This window comes from Notolabrus celidotus, chromosome 9, assembly GCF_009762535.1.
Source record: "Notolabrus celidotus isolate fNotCel1 chromosome 9, fNotCel1.pri, whole genome shotgun sequence".
NCBI lineage: Eukaryota > Metazoa > Chordata > Actinopteri > Labriformes > Labridae > Notolabrus > Notolabrus celidotus.
The window spans coordinates 25096288-25114019 of record NC_048280.1 but is presented as its reverse complement, the minus strand read 5'-3'; the positions used below and the strand labels follow the sequence as shown (position 1 = coordinate 25114019).

The 17732-nt window shown below is 39.7% G+C and overlaps 1 protein-coding gene across 1 annotated transcript; it reads right to left on the bottom strand.

Annotated features, from left to right (window-relative positions):
• Window positions 1-345: 345 nt before the first annotated feature.
• Window positions 346-15795, bottom strand: tmc1 (transmembrane channel-like 1). The gene is made up of 20 exons (XM_034691561.1): window positions 15759-15795; window positions 15119-15137; window positions 12753-13151; window positions 12450-12644; window positions 12223-12313; window positions 9712-9793; window positions 9068-9174; window positions 8866-8964; window positions 8600-8742; window positions 8376-8520; window positions 8097-8291; window positions 7150-7329; window positions 6913-7065; window positions 3488-3616; window positions 3255-3322; window positions 2846-3085; window positions 2643-2768; window positions 2417-2495; window positions 1438-1573; window positions 346-640 (listed from the first exon to the last, which is right to left on the bottom strand). The coding sequence occupies exons 1-20, from the start codon at window positions 15793-15795 to the stop codon at window positions 417-419; spliced, it is 2847 nt and encodes a 948-aa protein (XP_034547452.1). The 3' UTR covers window positions 346-416.
• Between the last annotated feature and the right edge of the window lie 1937 nt (window positions 15796-17732).

The following is a 17732-nucleotide window of genomic DNA, read 5'->3' as shown; positions in this document are numbered from 1 at the left end:
TCTTGAGGAAAAGGGAAGTGCAATTGGGAAAAAAAATATTTTGGATTAAGCAGTTTTAAAAACATGACATTTATATAACTCTTTTTAGTTGACGAGCAGCTACGATATGACAGAATGAAATATTGGACCAAGCAGAGCTGAAGAGATAAAACATTATGTTCTGTATATTGCATTAAAGGATAAGTGTTTGCTTTTTCAAAGTGAAAATAACTTCTGCAGATTTGATTTAAAGATTTCATAATACAAGGTTAACACTCTTATCACTTAAATATTCAGCTTAAAAAATTAACACTATTATGAGGAGAAAATGTGCACTGGCTGCAATTGAATCTTCTTTGATCACAATCTGATTATTAACTTCTAAATAAAGTGCTTTATTTCAATGATGTTTGTTTCCTTTGCTGTTCTTCACTCCCTCAATGTCTCTGCAGGCTCGGTGCCCTGTGCATCCTGGGCTCACTTTGCCGAGGGTGGCCAGGTAGGTACCCAGGAGCCCCATGGTTGCTGTAATGATATGACCTGGGCACAGGAGCTCTGGAGGCTGGAAGTGGCCGTTCTTGGGGACTCCAAAAAGGAGGGTTGCGTCCATTTCTACAGTGATTCAGTCTCTGACTACCTCTCTGGTTCTCCTCCAAGTCTGCTAAAGGAAAAGAAAAGACACTATTAATGAATAATTTTCAACATGGGGTAAAAAATATGTACTAGCTTAAACTGATGAGATTGACAGGTGGAGTGATGCTGCTTCAACTGGAATGCAGGCCTTGTGCCTGATCAACATGGTGAAGAGGGTGCAGTGTGGCTGGGCTTAGATTTAGGCTTAAGCATAAAGAGGGAGCTTAGAGTAAGCCGTTGCTCCTTTGCATCTAAAGGAGTCGATTGAGGTGGTTCGGGCATTCAATAAGGACGCCTCCTGTCCTGGACGCCTCCCTCTAGATGTGTTCTCCACCTGGGAAGAGGCCTTTGCGTTGACCGAGAGCTCACAGGAGGGATTATCACATCTGGCCTGGGAACACCTCGGGATCCACCAGGGGGAGCTTGAAACCATTGCTGGGGAAAGGGATGTCGGGGGACTTAAACTGCTGCCTCCACAAACTGATCCCACATCAGCTGATGAAAATGGATGATGGATGGATTGCTTAAACTGAATGATACTTAAACTAAAGCACTTACTTGGCTCCAAATAAGCTAACATGCATGACAATTATGAAACTGAGAAAAGGAAAATATAACCAAAAGATTCATGTGATCAGTTTCCATTGTTCATTTTTATGGATTCTGTTTTATATTTAACCTGTCTCATGGATTTAAACATATTCTCAGTTTCATGTCTCGATAGTTTGAGACCACATTGTAAGTTGACAGAGTTTTTGTTTTCTGCCTTTGATTTCACTTTGATCATGTTTGCCTTGGATCAGTCTTTTTTTTTAAAGGTCTCACCCTCCTGGTCTTTCACTGAGGCGTTGTTGTTCTTTTGTTGCTCTGGTGTCTGTGATACAGCTTTTCTGGCCTCCTCAAGGTCCATCTGTGCTTTCAACGCTGCTCGTTTGTTCTTCTTCTTGTTCTCTTCATTTTGCTGTAAGGGACACAAAAGCAACAAAAACACTGGCTTCAGAAAACTTTAGTCAATTAAGAGCACAATTCCTATGCAGAGAAATTTACAAATCATTCTAAGGTTTAGAAGTAAAAGACAAAAAGGGATGCATATCATCACTGTTTTGTTTATGTCCTTTATTCAGCTGCTGTATTTGAGCAGCAAATCTCCAACCAACTGGCCTCTGGATTTACAAAAGACGTTCCTCTGCTGCTCTCTGCTGGAGTGATGGGACTAATACAACAACTGTGGTCACAAACGGCACACCAAAGTGCTCTCAGCAAGGTCACCTGTGAATCTATTCAAACTTGGAGAGATTCAAAGCTGCTAAAAATGCATTTATAGAGCAAATCTGGAGGACAAATATTTAGACATCCACTTTTCTTGACATGCATGCCATTCATGTGAAAATGATTTATTCGATTTTTTTCAACTCCATCCACTGCTTATAATCAAATTTGTTTAATCATTTAAAAACAAGCTGTTCCTGTTTCTGGCATGTGTTAATGTGCTTTTTGATGTCCCTTTCTTTTGTTGATGCTGTTTATTTTCAAGGTTTTGTTTAATGACAGGGATGCTGGGTTGGTCCAGGAGTGAGTAAGGGTGAGAGAGAGCTGTCTGTGTTTGTGTATTTGTGTTTGTTGTGATTTACTGTTTTGTGTGTATCAATTTGCATTGTGTTTTGTTGGGACCCCCTTGAAACCTAGATGCTGCATCTCAAGGGGCTATCCTATAATAAATAAATTATAAATTACAAGTTGATAAATTTCGCCAAAGCAGGTAAAAGCTAGACAACAGAAAAAACAAAAAACTGTTTGGATTTACCGTCTGTAGTTTTTTCTTCAGTTCCACATTAGCTTCTTTGTAGCTTTTGGATGTGGACTGCAAGTAATAAATGGCCAATCTGAAATATGAAACAATAGTTTATTTCTCTTGAAAAAGCATCTTACTCTTCACTATGGCCCAAAAAAATGACAACATTTTGATGGCAGTTGTACTTAGTTGTGCAAAAAGTGTATATTCACACGGTGTAATGGCAAATGTTACTCACACCATCAGCAATATGAAGGGCAGCACCAGACCCGGGTTGGAGGCATAGCTGAACACTTTACTAAACCAGGCAGGGAAGTCTGACTCCAGAGTCTCTTGGATCACATCGAACATACGTTTTTTCCCGCTGAGGAAAAAAAGGATGATTGTAACAGTCAGGTAATCTAAATGTTAATATCCATCTCCTCAAGCAAGCATAATCACCTGAAGGGTCCACAGTCAAAGGACGGGGGGATGGTGACGATGGTGTAGATGGCAGGCAGAGTGGACAGGAAGAGGATAACTAGCAGCATGGCCATGTAGAAGTTATTGGAGCCAGAGGCCTTGAACACTCTTTCCTGCGGCACATTACAGCACATCACGGCCCAACACTGCAGGTACATGGACACATGGAGGCGTAGGACATTCAAGGCAGGCAGGCAGGGGGCGTAGAACGCTCCCATCCTAGAGGAAACATTGGATGAAACACTAGTGGTGCTTTTGTTTATCATAAGAGGTTTCTATGATACAAGATCTACTGCTTATAGATAAAACATCAAAATTTAAAGTAACATTATGGTCAGCATTTCTTCCCAAACATGCTCATTAAAAGATATATATATCTTTTTCTTACCATATCATTCCTTGATTAAAGATCAGGCCCAGAACGTTCCCGCTGACATCGAACTCAGAGTAAGAAGGCTTTCAAACACAACACGAGAAAGACAAAAATAACTCTGCTGTGACACATTTTTCCTAAGCAACACTTGTGTTCACCTCCAGATAAAGGTATGTAATAAAGAGCAAATTATACTCATGGAATTTCAGCTGAACTGTAAATGTAATCAGTTGGAACAAATGACTCACAAATCCGGCCTCAAGGTCCCAACACCAGCAGTAGTTGAGGAAACGAACAAGCACAGCTCTCAGGAAGTCACCGATCAGCAGGGTGATGTAGGTTGTCATGGTATCAGATATGATTAGTCGAACAAACTCCTGTGAAGAATAAAGCAATCATTTCAAATCATCACTTTAAGGATGTTGTAGTTTTATTGCTGATTATTGATATTTTACCTGCATGTGAAAGTTAGTTTATCAAAACTTATGAGTTTGGCAAGGCACAAAATGTAAAGACATAGTTTGAGGAGTTTCATGTTGTGTTGATTCTAATGACCCTTTGGATAAAATCACAAGGTTTTCCAGGATGAAGACTGCATTTCCTAAGAGCATTGTCAAATACTGTTTTAAATATGTTGCTCTTGCAAAAGCGTGCATTTTTTCTGGAAGCAAAATAATGGAATACAGATCTTTTTCACAATACTTCTCTTGTTTGAGACAACTTTTTGCAGGATGCAGACAGGTAAGGTCATTTATAGATTTGTAGCAACAACAGAACTCAAGTTTTATTGATTACCATTAGTTAACTTACAAAAGTTAAGATAAGATCGCGGATACAAGCGGCTGAAATGAGTTTTCTGCGAAGGGTGTCTGGGCTCGGCCTTAGAGATAGGGTCGGGAGCTCGGACATCCGGAGGGAGCTCGGAGTAGAGCCGCTGCTCCTCCGCGTCGAAAGGAGCCCGCTGAGGTGGTTCGGGCATCTGATAAGGATGCCTCCCGGACGCCTCCCTTTAGAGGTGTTCCGGGCACGTCCAACTGGGAGAAGGCCCCGGAGTAGACCCAGAACGCGGTGGAGGGATTATACCTCCCGCCTGGTCTGGGAACGCCTCGGGATTCCCCAGGAGGAGCTGGAAAGTGTTGCCGGGGAGAGGGATGTCTGGGTCAATTTGCTTGGACTGCTACCCCCGTGACCCGACCCCGGATAAGCGGAAGAAAATGGATGGATGGATGGAACTTACAAAAGAGTATTTTCCTCATACCACCTCCATTTGTATTCCTGTACTTTTCTCATTGCTTTTTCCCCTTGTGATGGTGATTTTCATTGATTTGCTTTCTTCATTGATTTTGGTCTTGCACTGCCCTTGAACGCAGAACCATCAGATTGAAAGTTAGCAAGACTATCCTCAACACCAAGGGGCTGCTTGGATGAGATATTTTTGTAGGTCTTTTCATTCCTATAGAATTATTCCAATTTTATGGGAAACAGTTAACATATATGTATCCTGTATATATACTTATACAGATATATATAACAGTGAGACTTGTTCAAAATCAGTTCAAAACTAGTCACTATAAGTGTATAACCAACCAAAAAGAATTCCCCTATTCCATTTTTGATGCAAACATTACTTGTATATATATATATACAGTATTTTCTCTCACATAAAATCAAAGAATAAATAATAAATACACAACTAAAATGTTAACCAGACTAAAGTCCCTAACTAGAAAAAGAAAACAACATGTGACCCAAAGCTGTCGATATTGGCTAATATAAATTGTGACATAATCCAATAGGATTTAAAAAACCTAATGAAATGACTGGATTGGCATCATAAACATGGCTGATTTCATTTAAATGTAGTCTGAAATCAAAGGATGATCACATAACTGCCTCTGTTTGTGTTTACTTTAAAATGTATTGTATTATTGGAAGCTATGGAGTTAGAAAATATAAACTATTGGAATTAAATAAAAACAAGCCGAGATAAACTCTCCTACTATGAAAAAGGCAAAATAATGTGCCACCCTTTCCTTTAAGTTTATTAGCTGCAATAATTAATTCTCCAACAGTAATCTAATCTCTGTTACACAAGGACATTATTTTTACCCTGCAAAAGCCCACTCTGCCTACCCTGCCTTCCTCAACAGCTATCTTTTCTCAGCTAATGACTTTGTTTCCCTTTTTACAAACAAGGTTAGGGTCAGCTGGGGCCAATTTACAGAGAAACCCAATGCATCTCCTCTGTGCTTTTCAAAGCTTTCTCAAACACAATCATGCCTTTGATCATGCAGTTAATGTTTCTTTGGCTCTGGGTTAGTGATGGTAATTCTGGTTCTTTTTAGTGATCCAGATCATTTGTCTCAGCAATGAGAGCTAGCTCTTTTGGCTCTCAAACCTTCATTTGGCTTTTATTAAATCAGACAGTTTTAGCAATGTTTTGACCTACAACTGATATATGTGCATGTATTTTACTTGAATTATTATTTTTGATTATATAAAACTGTATCATTCACAGGATAACACTATTTTCATGATGTTTGTGATAATATCATTCATAAAACCCCCCTGTACCTGATTGATTGCATAGTACACACTTTGATACAGCACTGACCAACAGTGTGGACAGAAGATTATCCCTTTATTTTTTGCTGTGTTGTGTATATAATAACAACAACAACAAAACAAAAAGGGGGGGTAGACAGCTCTCAAACATATTGCAGAGCCGGCTCTTAGAGCTGAGTTGTTCGTGACCATCACATCAGTTCAACTCTTACAATTTTTCAGGCAGTCCCAAGTTACCATGTTGATAAAAACTTAGAATTGAATTGAAGAACTTGAATTTTAGACTTTCTTAATATAACAGGATACTACACTGCTGTCTGTGAAAGTAACCCTGAGAACAGCAGAAAGGCCTGTAACCTCTGACACAGTGAACCACCAAATCTTCCTGGCCATCCAGCATCACTCAAGTCCTACTAAACCTTCTCACTGTTGTAAAACACAGATCTGTGCATTGTGCACTTTTCTTCTTCATAAGCACTAACTTCCTTGGTCCAAATATTGGCACACATGTTTTTTCACACTACTGCTATGCTAATGACGCCCAGCTCTACTTGTCCCTCCTACCAGACAACCCAACTGTCCCAGCACGGATATTAGACTCATGAATTCCTGGAACCTGCAACTCAACCTCTCTTATCTCCTGGTAGCCAGTCTCTGAATGCAGGCCAATGTGAGTATCCAGTAAAGCCCTGTCTGACTCCAACAAAAAAGCCTGTTTCAAATATGGACGTGATTGATGACCAACTGTGTTCCTCAACTAATCAACTCTACTTTCACTTTTTTCCTTGCTGCTTCTTGCAATAACTCCAAGTCATAAATTATCTTCTGCAGAGTGGTCACTAGCACGACATGCAGCAACCTGATTTCCCTCAATTAAGTTAATTAGCTTTCTTAATCTGCAGTGGAACATTTAGACCAGCTGTCTCTTCTTTATTATCCTCTGACTCACACTAAAATTAAGTTTCTTTATTCACGTGCAGAGTCCTGGAGTGTTCATAGACTTCCACACTCCGGAGAGTTCATAAACATGTGTATAGCTTTATGTGGTAAAACAGTGACATCATACCATGCACAATAGCTTACAAATAAAACACATATGCGCACTAACCTGCCCCACCATGGTCTCCCAGCACGGACCTCTGGGAACATCAGCAGGGTTGATGGTGATGGGTGAGGCCGTGCTGTTATCTGGCACCGTTCCATTGTAAAGACTTGCTTCCCACATGGTGATATTGAATTTCACAATTTTTTCTTCTTCCCTCTGCAAAACATGAACACATTAACACCTCTGGTTAGACATATTGTAATCAACTAAGTATCTCCCACTACAGGCTCTGGTTCTCACTTTGAGGTTGATCTCATCCATAAGTGCGATGATGAAGGTGTAGAGATTTCCCAGGAAGAGAGCAAAGATGCGACCGAGCTGCCACTGTAGGGCGACACGAGGGTGGTAGTTCTCCAGGGTGCTGATGACGTCAAACAGCATGGGGCAGAACATCCCAAGTAATGACATCACCATGTTCACCTGGGGAACACAGAGGCCTTCATGCATGTGCCAGTTGAGATTACTGAAGGACAGCACTGGATTGTTTGTGAGGATGGCCTGTTTTTCAATTGTAGGACTGACTGTCAAATGTATTTGTTTGTGTTTCATAGTCTGCACATTAAGAATTAAGCCAACAGTGAAGTACTAGACTTAATTTAAAACAGAGACACTGTCTCAAATTCCAACATATTTGAGACTATCAGTTAGCCTGTTATCTAAACATAAGTTGTATTGTAATGGCAGAAAAACATTGCAGTGGTTCATGAATCATATTATTACCATTACTATTTATACAATTTTTGCCTTTATCATATAGTGATTACTGTTGAGATAGAAAATATAAGGAGGAGAGGGATGACCAGCAGAAAAGACTGAGAATTTGAGACCCAACAGGGTCCAAAGAGCTGTGGTGAGGACTCAGCCTGTGCACATGCTACATGAGCTCCTGGTTCTCGCTATAGCAACATCAACAATGTTTTTTGGAACCATAAAAATGCAACAATTGGATTGAGCAGGCAGATTGATAGGGAGCCTAAATGCATTGATGGTTCCAGCTTTGTAAATGACAAAAGTCAAAGGTTTGTAGGCCACATTCTTCAAAGGTAAATGTGGTGCAAATGCATCAAAACCAGAGACTACTCTATATGATGAACATTTTCAACAGGTCTTGCCTGTTAATAAAATGACTCATACATCTTCCTCCTCCTCATTTTATTTCTTTCTGCTCTCTACAGTCTAATCGCTACCTCATTCCTCTCCCACCAGGTGTGATTCTCCAGTCCATCAAGGGCAAACTTCTGAGAGCGACGCACAACAAAATAGATGAGGTATCCACTTCCTGCCAAGCAGCACAAGACCAGGAAGTTTGCCAGCACACGCAGGAAACGAGTCAGATGGATGTTGTCATCTTTTCTGCTCTCTTGCTCCTCTAAGATTGCCTCCTGGAAAAGTACAAGGAGGGATGTACACAACATAGGTTCATGAAATATCAAATACAAGGATCACCAACAATCAGCTGCACTGACCTTAAAGCTGGTGGTGATGGAAGCAAACTTATTATCTGCAGTTTCAGCGTTTCCAATAAGGTAGTCCCAGCTGGTGAACACTTTCCAGCTGAAATTAAAGCTGTTATCATCCCCGACACCTGACTCGTTAGCATTACGGGCCATCCTTTAAACAGAAACAAGGATTTAGTATGGCATTAGACCTTAAAGAGATTAATTAACTGTGTGGGTTTCCAAAAACATACGTTCTTATGACCACCATGTAGCTATAGGCCACTGTCCCAACACCAACCAGGAAGTACGACAGAGGCATTCGGAACTTGAGCCAGCCAATGGCACGCTGGTTGTTGTAGAAACCGTAGAAGAGGACTGAATACTGAGCATATCCCTTGCAATGCAAAACATTAGTTAAAGTGGACTGCAATGAATATTTCCTTATATTTTCTGACACAGTGAAAAGAGAATTGAATGCTCTCTAAAGAGTCTGAGGTGGATGTGAGGTTACACTCACTCCAAAGTCCCACAAGACAGCAAAGTCCATGGCACTGTTCTCCTCAGCTCTGGGGACAGTCTTTCTTGGGATGCTGCCATATGGTCGCCCCATTAATGCCTGTTAGCAATAAAAGGGGGAGGAAAAAAGGGTTATCAGATACAGATACTATACAAAGAAGCTATGAAGCTTGTCTCTAATAACGAAAAATCATGTACAGTACTTCTGGAACCATAACAAGGCCAAAGGTCAGACCAAACAAAATCATGTTGATGCCATACATCCACCTCAGGAAGAGAAAGTAAGACGCAACAGAGGAGCCAAAATGACCTGAGAGGAAGAGGGAGAAAAAATCAGTATGACCATCACAACCGTCATAGGTACATTGTGGTTTCTTTGTCTTTTATCATGCAGCACAGACCTGGAAAAATCCCCCAAATTATGTTCAACTATGTTCAGACTCTGACCTCTTCACACTGCTTGCTCTACCTTCCAATGGATGTAAACCTATTTTCAAAGTCAGATTTAATAATTTCCTTGAATTACTTTTTGATCTAATATTATAATTTATATCAATGTCTTATCTTTTTGTGCCTATGTAATATTTCTTTTCACGCTCTTATTGTTATTAAAGCATTGTTTCTAACTCTAATAAGCACTTCAATTTCTTCATGTATGAATACTACTTCAGAAATAATCTTGTCTTGCATCACCCTGCAGAATCATTTTCAGACATTACAAATTACTGACACAGAAATAATTAATATTTTCACTGTAATCTTGTTTGCTTTGTTAGGTCATGGAGACAGTGTTAAAGTCATGGACACTACAGACTTAAACATATCTGAACAAGAAACCAAACTTTACTTTCAATCTCCTTGATTTTCATCTCCCATGGTATGCAGGCAGTTTTGAAGTTTTCAAAGTCTCGTTGAAACTTCATCCATTTCTACAAAATAGATATAATAGTATAAAAAACATTATCTCATGTGATGATCTTAATCTGTTAATTGACAGATATTGACATTGAAGGGAAAGTTCAGTTATTTTGTAATTGAGGTTGTATGAGATACTTGTAAAAAGTAACTGTTGTAGCCAGGGGATCCCAGTCAGCACCGGATGAAATACTGGAACTAGGCTAGGCTATCAGCTGTTGCAGATGGGGTCAGCTCTACCACATATTTTTGCAAATTATAAGAAAGTTTGATCCGAGCATAAATGTCGATCAATGCCGAATCAGCCGAATAATATGCAGCATTTTTTTTTGCTTAAAATGATGTCAAACTGAGATCCACTGATATCAAAATTCACAATATATCAGTGTGCCAGGAAATGATCAAGTTGCTCTGTACATCATGGTACAGAAAAGCTGATCAGTGTGCTGCAGGCGGAGGAACTAGTATGTGTTGCATCCATATAGTGCTAAAACAAAGTAGCTTGATAGCCTCTGTTCAGGTCTGATGGTCTGAAAAATCTTGATCCAATCCTGTGCAATACATTTAGTATTGACAAGTACCTTTTACAACCCCACTTAACCCTCCTGTTATGTTCAGGGTCAGACCCTTTTCAAAGTTCAAAAATTAAAAAAAAATGTTAAAAGTGTTTTTTCAGTATGAAACTTCTTCTACTTACCTTAATTAGCATAATCAACATATAAAATAAAAATGGTTCCTTTCACATATTTGCAACCCCCCTGTATGTTTATATTGCATATACTGTTCGTGGGTCAATTTGACCTGGCAGTCAAAGTGGAGGCTTAAGGGAGTCCGAAGTGTCAAATACTAAGTGTTTCTTTGCAACACACACACACACACACACACACACACACACACACACACACACACACACACACACACACACACACACGCACGCACGCGCACACACACACACACACACACACGCACACGCACACATACACGCACACGCACACCCTCTCCCTGTCTCTTGACCTCATCTGTAAAGTGCGAGAATGCAGGTGTTGGCATGACTTTTGACCAAAACCTTCTCTTGTCCCGTTGGCAAACTCCAACCACATTGAGGGGACTCCCAGCAGGGTAGTGATGTGTCATGATCAAAAGCTGCGGCTCTGAGTCGAAAGAGCCGGCTCTTCTTCGGAAGCTGAGTCAAAGGAGCTGTCTCTCTAAAAAGAGCCGAATTTCCCATCCCTACATCAGGGGAGGGGAAAAACATATACAGGTTGTCTGCAAGGGAGTCCTACCAACATTATACTCTGCATCTACACATGATACACTCTCTGTCAGAGCTTTACAAAATGAGCAGCAGAAGTAAACAGGTGATAACTCTGGTATTCCTCCTTGATCATTACAGTGAAAGAGAGGAGAATGTGTCTGAAGATGAAGACCATCTTGTGGTCAATTCTGAGTCTGATGATTCTAAATATGAACCAAATGAGGAAACAGATATTCATATTCCTCATTTGGTAAGACAGAGCCACTAGGATAGCAGTGACTCGTTTAACAGACATCCAGTCTGCTTTTGAGCAGGTCATGATAAATAGTAATTGGTGAATGGACTTGTACTCATATATCTCTTTTCCAGTCTTCTGACCACTCAAAGCTCTTTTACATTACTCGCTCACCCAATGATGGTAGAGGCTGCTATAGTAAGGGACCATCAGTATTAGCTAATCTTATTCTGGACATTCATACACCGCTGAACAACTGAGGGAGCAGTTTGGGGTTCAGTGTCTTGCCCAAGGACACTTCTGCATTTGACTGCAGGAGCTGAGATCGAATAGAGACAAGCTGTCAGCCATTAGAACAGTGAGGGACAAGTGGGTAGAGCAACTTCAACTACTCTATAACCCAGGCCCTAATGTCACAGTGGATGAAAGGCTAGAGGCATTCAGAGGTTCCTTCCATTTTAGGCAATATATACCTTACAAGCCAGTTAAATACAGCATCAAAATCTGGGCAGCATGTGACAGAAGAGGTTTTCTCCTGTTAATTTATCAACATCACTTCATAAAAAATAAAAAATGAAAAATAAAAATCAAATAAACAAAATCTATTTCATGTAAAACTATTGTATTTATATTTAGGTCTTTAAAAAGTACATAAAAAAAATCTTGAACATGAATTTTCATGAAAAACGAGTGAGTTATCCTCATTGAACCATGATCTGTGAGGATTAAAGAACACCATCACACTAAATATTGATTTAAATGGTTAGTTATGGAGTTAATAATGAGATTAAAAATGTTTATTGGGATTTTTTGAGTTCTGACACTTCTGGACAATTAAACATCCCCTGGGTCAAGTCGACCCACGAACATTATTGCTGTCCCTAAGAAACGAACATAACAGGAGGGTTAAAAGAAAAGGAACTCTTCCTTTGAACCAACCTGTGATTTATTACCTTGGACATCATGACCTTGTAAGCATAAAGCTTCCTTCCTTTCCCTTTTCCCAGAGCTCCTTCATATTTCTCCACAAACTCTTGAGACTCCCTACAAAAAAAGATGATTTCATCAGTAATGGATATTTGTCACATGTTGTCACATGTTTTCTCTAATTTAAAGTTCTGCTTGATTTAGGATCATAATTCAAACTGTGTGTCAGCCATCATCCTGTGAGCGAATTAACCTTAAAGTGATTAGTTTCTTCTTCATGCGCCAGGGTTTTCCCCTCAGACCCTGGATCAATTTCTTCCTCTCATCCACGGCATCCTTCAGCTTTTCCAGCTCTTCTGGTGACAGAGACTCAGGCTTCACCTCCTTATCCTCTTTGTCCTCTTTGTCCTCTCCTTCATTCTCTTCATCACTTGTTTCCTGTTCTGAACTGAAAAGTGTAAGTGTTAATCCTTACACATGTCCATGTGACATTGATATAATGACAATTTTTGACAAAAACAGATATGATTCATTTTGGGGGGTATGATGTCTTTACCTTGTTTCAACTTTCTTGTGCTTCTTTTTCTTCTTTTTCACTTCCTGTGCTTGCTCCTTAACTTTAAGTTTACCTTCAACCTCTTCTGTCTCTTCTTTGGCACTTCTGTGTCTTTTTTTCCCCTTGGCATCTCTGTCGCCAGTTTCGTCTTCCTCCTCCTGCTCCATTTTTCTTGTGTTTTCATTTTTGATATTCTTCCTTGTTTTTTCTGTCTTACCACTTTTTACTTTGGCCCTGAGCCCCTCCTCATTCCTGTCCCTTCCTTCTGTTTCTTGATCCGTCCTTTCTCTTTTTCTTCTACCTCTCTCTCTTTTCTCAGGCTTGGGCTCCTTCTCGCCTACTCCAGCTGCAGATGCAGATGCTTCTCTGCTCCTCTTGTTCCTCTTCTTCTTTTTCTCTCTATCACCATCCCTTCTTCTTCTACTCTGTCTCTCCCTTTTATGTACCTCTTGCAAAGTGGAAACATCATCTTCACCTGCAGTTAAAAATGTCACATTTTGTGGTTATTCAGTAATGCAGTATACACCAACATGCTGATCATATCATTAACACAACCATACTCACATCTATAACACTTTAACCTTGTCACTGTCTTTCTCATTTAAGTGTAATACAGCCATTTTAACCCAGCTAATCCACCAGCTAATGATTCTGATTGACCCAATAACAATGGTAAATAATTCTGAATAGCAAAAGTGAAGCTAGGGACAGCCTGATCACACACACCACATCCAATCAATTCATGGAAAAGAGTCCAGCATATCGACGTTTATTACATGGAGGATATTTTTATTATTACTCTTATTTTTATTTTGAAAGCACAAAACTTTTGATTTTTGTTGATGGCTGACCAGTCACCAGCAGAGGAAGAAGATGGGAGGAAGAAAACTAGTTAGGGACGTTGAATACCACAAGGAGCTGAGTGAAAGAGACCTCGACCAAATTTAAGAAACAGACATGAAGTAACCTAAATGGTATGAGCTGTGACAGAGTTACAGTACTGGTTGAGTGAAAAGGAAACACCCACAGACTTTAAAAGTTACGGGGAAATCAACTTCATACAGGTGCTGCTGTGATTTTCTGCATCTGTTAAGATTGCCAAAAAAAATTGTTAATATTCAGATTTTAGTGTGGGTGAAAATGTTGAGTTTGATGTCAATTCGACCCCATAAGGCTGATAAAAACACATTTGTTGTGGAAGTGCCAACAGTCATATCTAAGGGACTATTTTTAAATATATTTTATATTTTTAAATCAATTAAATATCTTAATCAAAACTAAGTGTCGGCTTGTTTGTATCTGTAGTTGGTAGCCATTTGACAAGCAGGACAGAGTATATTGCTCTTTGTATCAGGGTCTTATCTCACCCTGTCTGGCTACTAGTTCACATAACCACCAGCTAACTATACATCCTTTTCATGGAATAAGGATACACTCACCTGTTAGTTCCAGTCCAATGTCAACTGTAGGCGAGGGAAAATATGTATTTTGAAAAAGTCTGGAAAAGTCATTCAAGATTGGAGCACTTTATGTTTTGTGTGTTGTTAGGTCTACATCTTCTTTACACCAAGCTATAACACTTTGTTATAGTGCATTTTATCAGCATCAACTGATTCTAATGCTTGATTCGCAGGTTTGATAATCTGCAGTATCAGCAACTGTTGGATAATGTAAGAACCGTCTGATGTGGAAGTCAGGTGAGGCATCTTCATACAGAGGGAGCAGATTATCTTCCTCGTGGTCTGAGTTGTTTTCAAATTTATGATAGAGATGTGAAACATAGATACATACCACAATCCAGTGTTTTATCCTAGTACAGTGCATGCAGAGGACCAAGAACTATCCTAATGCACTAGCCATGTTTTAAACAACTTGTTTTGCTGAGTCATCTTAAAAGTGCCGTGGACATTTGGTCAATGTTTTTTAGTTAGCAGACTGAATTTGCAAAAGACCAAAGCACATCAAGAACATCAAAGCTCATCAAAGCACACAGATAAAAGCAAACAGTTTAAGTTTCCTTAAAACAATTTTATCAACAAGGCTCTTTGATATATAAAGAGCACTCACACACGCATTTCAAAAACCTATTAATTTGTGATTTTACCTGATTAAAAAAATGAATACTGACATTTTTTAATTTTTAAATGCATGATAAACAAACTAAAGAGGTTATGAAACACCTCTGTAGTAAATGTATCTCTTGCTTTCATATTTATACACTTTAATAAAATTATTTTTATTATTTGCATAACCTTCCCTTTTCACCTTGATGACCCCAGCTTTATAAATCCAGTCAATTGCTTTTATATCCTCAATAAAACACTGACCCCTTTCACCGGCAGAGCTTAATCCACCTCATTGTGTACCTGGCTCTATTGTCCTGCACTAAAAGGGGAAACAAAGAGGAGACTGACAAATTGAACTGGTATTTATGTAGCCGGCGCTTTGATGTGTGTCCTTAATGTAACCGGAGTGGCCGGCACACCAGGTCATTACGGCTGTGTGCAGCAGTGGGGCACAAAGGAGGCAAACAAAGGCCTAATGAAGGGAGAAGGAAGGGTGGGGAGACAGCCAAGGGCCAGAGGCCAGATCCCAAATATGCTGTTGAGTGAGAAGGATGCAAAAAAAAGAGGTGGATAATATAGTGAAAGGTGCTCAATTGGCCTTCTTCTGTAGGTGATTCAACACAAAGATCTAATTCACCTAACTTGGCAATTTGTAATCGTATTACTAAATATAAGGCTATGTTATACTTATACAAAATGAATGCTTCGGTTCAAAATTAGGGTCAAATCAGTTCAGTTTTGTCATAAACACCAAGGGAGATCAATAATAATTATCCTTATGGACATGTTGATAAAACTATAAAATTGCTGATCATTAAAGCAGATTTTTTTTCCCCAAAAAATACTTGAATAAGTTACAAATCTTTCCTCAAATGACAAAATACCTGTGTCATAAAACCTGAAATCCAAAAGAGCAGTTTGATCATGAAAATATACTTACTGTCGTTCTCAGAGGTGATGAGACTGCTCTGAGACATCTTCCTCTCATGGTCCTGTATCCTCCTAAAAAAAAGTAGCCCAAGCTTCTAGTGACCCCGGTGGAAGTGAAGCTGCAGGGTCTTCTTATGCATCCTCTCAGGGAAGGACAGGTTATCCAAGCCCACACACTGCCATGGGAATGAATTTAGTGTGTGTGTCTGTATATGTGTGTTTTTGTTGGGGGCAGGTACATGATGAGTAACTCGCATGAGAAGTTCACTTTTTCCTTGCCACCCATCGACCCGAAACAGGGACAATGACAGCATGGAAACCCTAGAGCCACGCAATTTCACTGCGGATCAATTATTCAAAACAGTTATGACTTCCTTTATGCAGCTGTGTGTGTGTGTGTGTTTGTCAGTGTTTATGAGCCTGAAGACAAAAACCTGAGGGGTTAAGAGAGCAGTGGGCCAAAGAGAGGGTCATGACTCTGAGAGACTCTGTTTTTCACTGTATCATGATGACTCAGCTGGCTCAGCTCGTTATAGGTAATCATCCAGCCCACAGATGGTCATAAAATAATGGCAAATTCTCTATCGTGTGGAGAAGATAGGATCGATTTGTTTTATTCACATTCTCAGGAGTTTTTCTGCCCTTACACATACTGACCCTTAACTCACATTGTGAATGAACCCAAACTATCTCCCGACATGTACTTTTCATTTTTTTTATTTAATTAAAAAATGTTACGCATCTCTAGAAATAGCCCCCCTGGTATACTGTAAAAACAACTTAAACATACAATTACTGGGCTTTAAGACCTTAAATAAGAGTTGCTGAAGTTTGTAACCATAGGTGGGTAGGCTTGCTTTTCTTGCCACATCCAGGCTGCCCTGATTTTTGGTGCCCAATACAAATACTCAAAGTTGGGGAACTTTAATCCACCTTTTCAAGAGGATTTTGTTGCACTGTCAATTTTATTTTATTGTTTTTAAATCTGCATAAGACAAGCATTCTGTTGTTTGAAAAAAGTTCAGGGACTGGGGTAGCATCTGGAATAGATACAAGTATCTTTTTTAATTTCATGTTTAGAATTAGTTCATCTGTTGCAATCATCTTTTGTCTTAAGTAATGGAAAAACATTTCAAGGATTCTCAAAAATGTCTGAGAGCATTTGAAGTTGTTCAATTTTAGTCATTTCCAATGTTGTCGTCGTACGTCTGATGTATGGGGCTGTAGATGAAAAGGGTTGATATCAGCTCTTGCAGAAGAGTCTCCACTGCAGTTCTGACCCTCACCTTGTCTGCATAGATGTTACGCAGGCTCAGGAGGCTCTGGATGGCTGTAATAAACTTGGGGGTGTAGAGTCTGTTCATCAACCGATGATAGCTTTCCTTGTAATCAACTCCAATCACATCCAAGAAAGGGTGTTCTCTGGCTAGGATGACTGATCCAGCATCTGAAGAAGTTCTCCTGCGGGTACTTGTCCAGGGTTAAGTTGAGCAGATGGAGCACAGCAGTTTTAACAACCTCGATGAAGGTAGATGACAAGTCAGTCTTTTTTTGATGCTTTTACACGTCGTAAAGAGACATCTGTATCGGGTCAGTCTGTTTTGCAACTGGCTAAAAACTCCTCACCAGAGATTTAAGATGAAATATGCAAAGATAAAAAAACAAATAGAGTGTGCAACAGCAAAAGGATACAATAATACTAGAATGAATAGTGCAATTACCTCAAGCTTATTGGGAGACTATTTCAAAGCTTAGGAGCAACAGACTGGAAAGCTATATGTAGTTAAGAAAAGTGTGTATAGAAGAAGAGGGCAGAGGTGAGTCCCAGTCAAATACTCCTGCAGAGGGCGATGTTGCTCTGTACTGTTCTGTGTAGGAGGAAACACTTCTGCTTTGGTAAAGATTATTTTTATCTTGAACTGCCCTGTTTCTCGCATGTGTGTCTGTGGGTGTTTGTGCACGTGTGGAGTAAGTCCAGAGTGTC